Source organism: Fulmarus glacialis, unplaced genomic scaffold (assembly GCF_000690835.1).
Source record: "Fulmarus glacialis isolate BGI_N327 unplaced genomic scaffold, ASM69083v1 scaffold34975, whole genome shotgun sequence".
NCBI classification, from domain to species: domain Eukaryota; kingdom Metazoa; phylum Chordata; class Aves; order Procellariiformes; family Procellariidae; genus Fulmarus; species Fulmarus glacialis.
In genome coordinates, this window is record NW_009214223.1 from 1 (window position 1) to 907 (window position 907).

At 62.0% G+C, this 907-nt stretch overlaps 1 protein-coding gene across 1 annotated transcript in view; it reads left to right on the forward strand.

The window, feature by feature from the left end:
- Positions 1–21: 21 nt before the first annotated feature.
- The window catches only part of LOC104077306 (RISC-loading complex subunit TARBP2 {ECO:0000255|HAMAP-Rule:MF_03034}-like), a gene marked incomplete at its 3' end in the record, with an annotated part of 1,507 nt that continues 621 nt past the window's right edge, over positions 22–907 (forward strand). The window contains exon 1 of the mRNA XM_009578485.1: positions 22–200. Within this exon, the coding sequence (XP_009576780.1) occupies positions 41–200 (160 nt within the window). The remainder of the gene's footprint in view (positions 201–907) is intronic.

The following is a 907-nucleotide window of genomic DNA, read 5'->3' on the forward strand; positions in this document are numbered from 1 at the left end:
TGCTCGGGCTGGTGACAGCCCTGTCCCCAGCCTGGAGCAGATGCTGGCCGCCAACCCCGGGAAGACGCCCATCAGCCTGCTGCAGGAATATGGCACTCGCATAGGCAAGACCCCCGGCTACGACCTCCTGAAGGCCGAGGGACAAGCCCACCAGCCCAACTTCACCTTCCGTGTCACCGTTGGGGACATCAGCTGCACCGGTGGGTCCCTGACACCCTCCGTTTCCAGGCTGTCCCCATCCCTCACCCCACCCCGGCACGGCAGGGTTCCCTGGGACACAGGGATTGTCCCCAGGATGGTGGGGATGTGCTGGGGGAGCCCTAAAAGTGGGGTTGTGGTGAGGTGATCCCCTTGGGATCCCGAAAAAAATGGATCCTGAGTGGATCCTGATGCCTGGGGGACACTCAGGGATCCCCAAAAAGTGGGTTGTGGTGGGGGATCGCCTGGGATCCCGACGCTTGGGATACTCAGGGATCCCTTGGGACCCCCAAAAAGTGGGTCCGGGTCCTGGGGGGGAGAATCGCCTGGGACTCTGATGTCTGGGACACTCAGGGATCCTTTGGGACCCCAAAAAGTGGGTTGTGGTGGGGGATCACCTGGGATCCCAATGCCTGGGACACTCAGGGATCCCTTGGGACCCTATGCTTGGGACACTCAGGGCATCCCTTGGGACCCCCAAAAAGTGGGTCCTGGTGGGGGATCTGCTGGGATCCCTAAAAAGCAGGGTCTGGTGGGGGATTGCCTGGGATCCCGATGCTTGGGACACTCAGGGGATCCCTTGGGCCCCCCCAAAAAGTGGGTCCTGGGGGGGAGAATCGCCTGGGACTCTGATGTCTGGGACACTCAGGGATCCTTTGGGACCCCAAAAAGTGGGTTGTGGTGGGGGATCACCTGGGATCCCAATGCC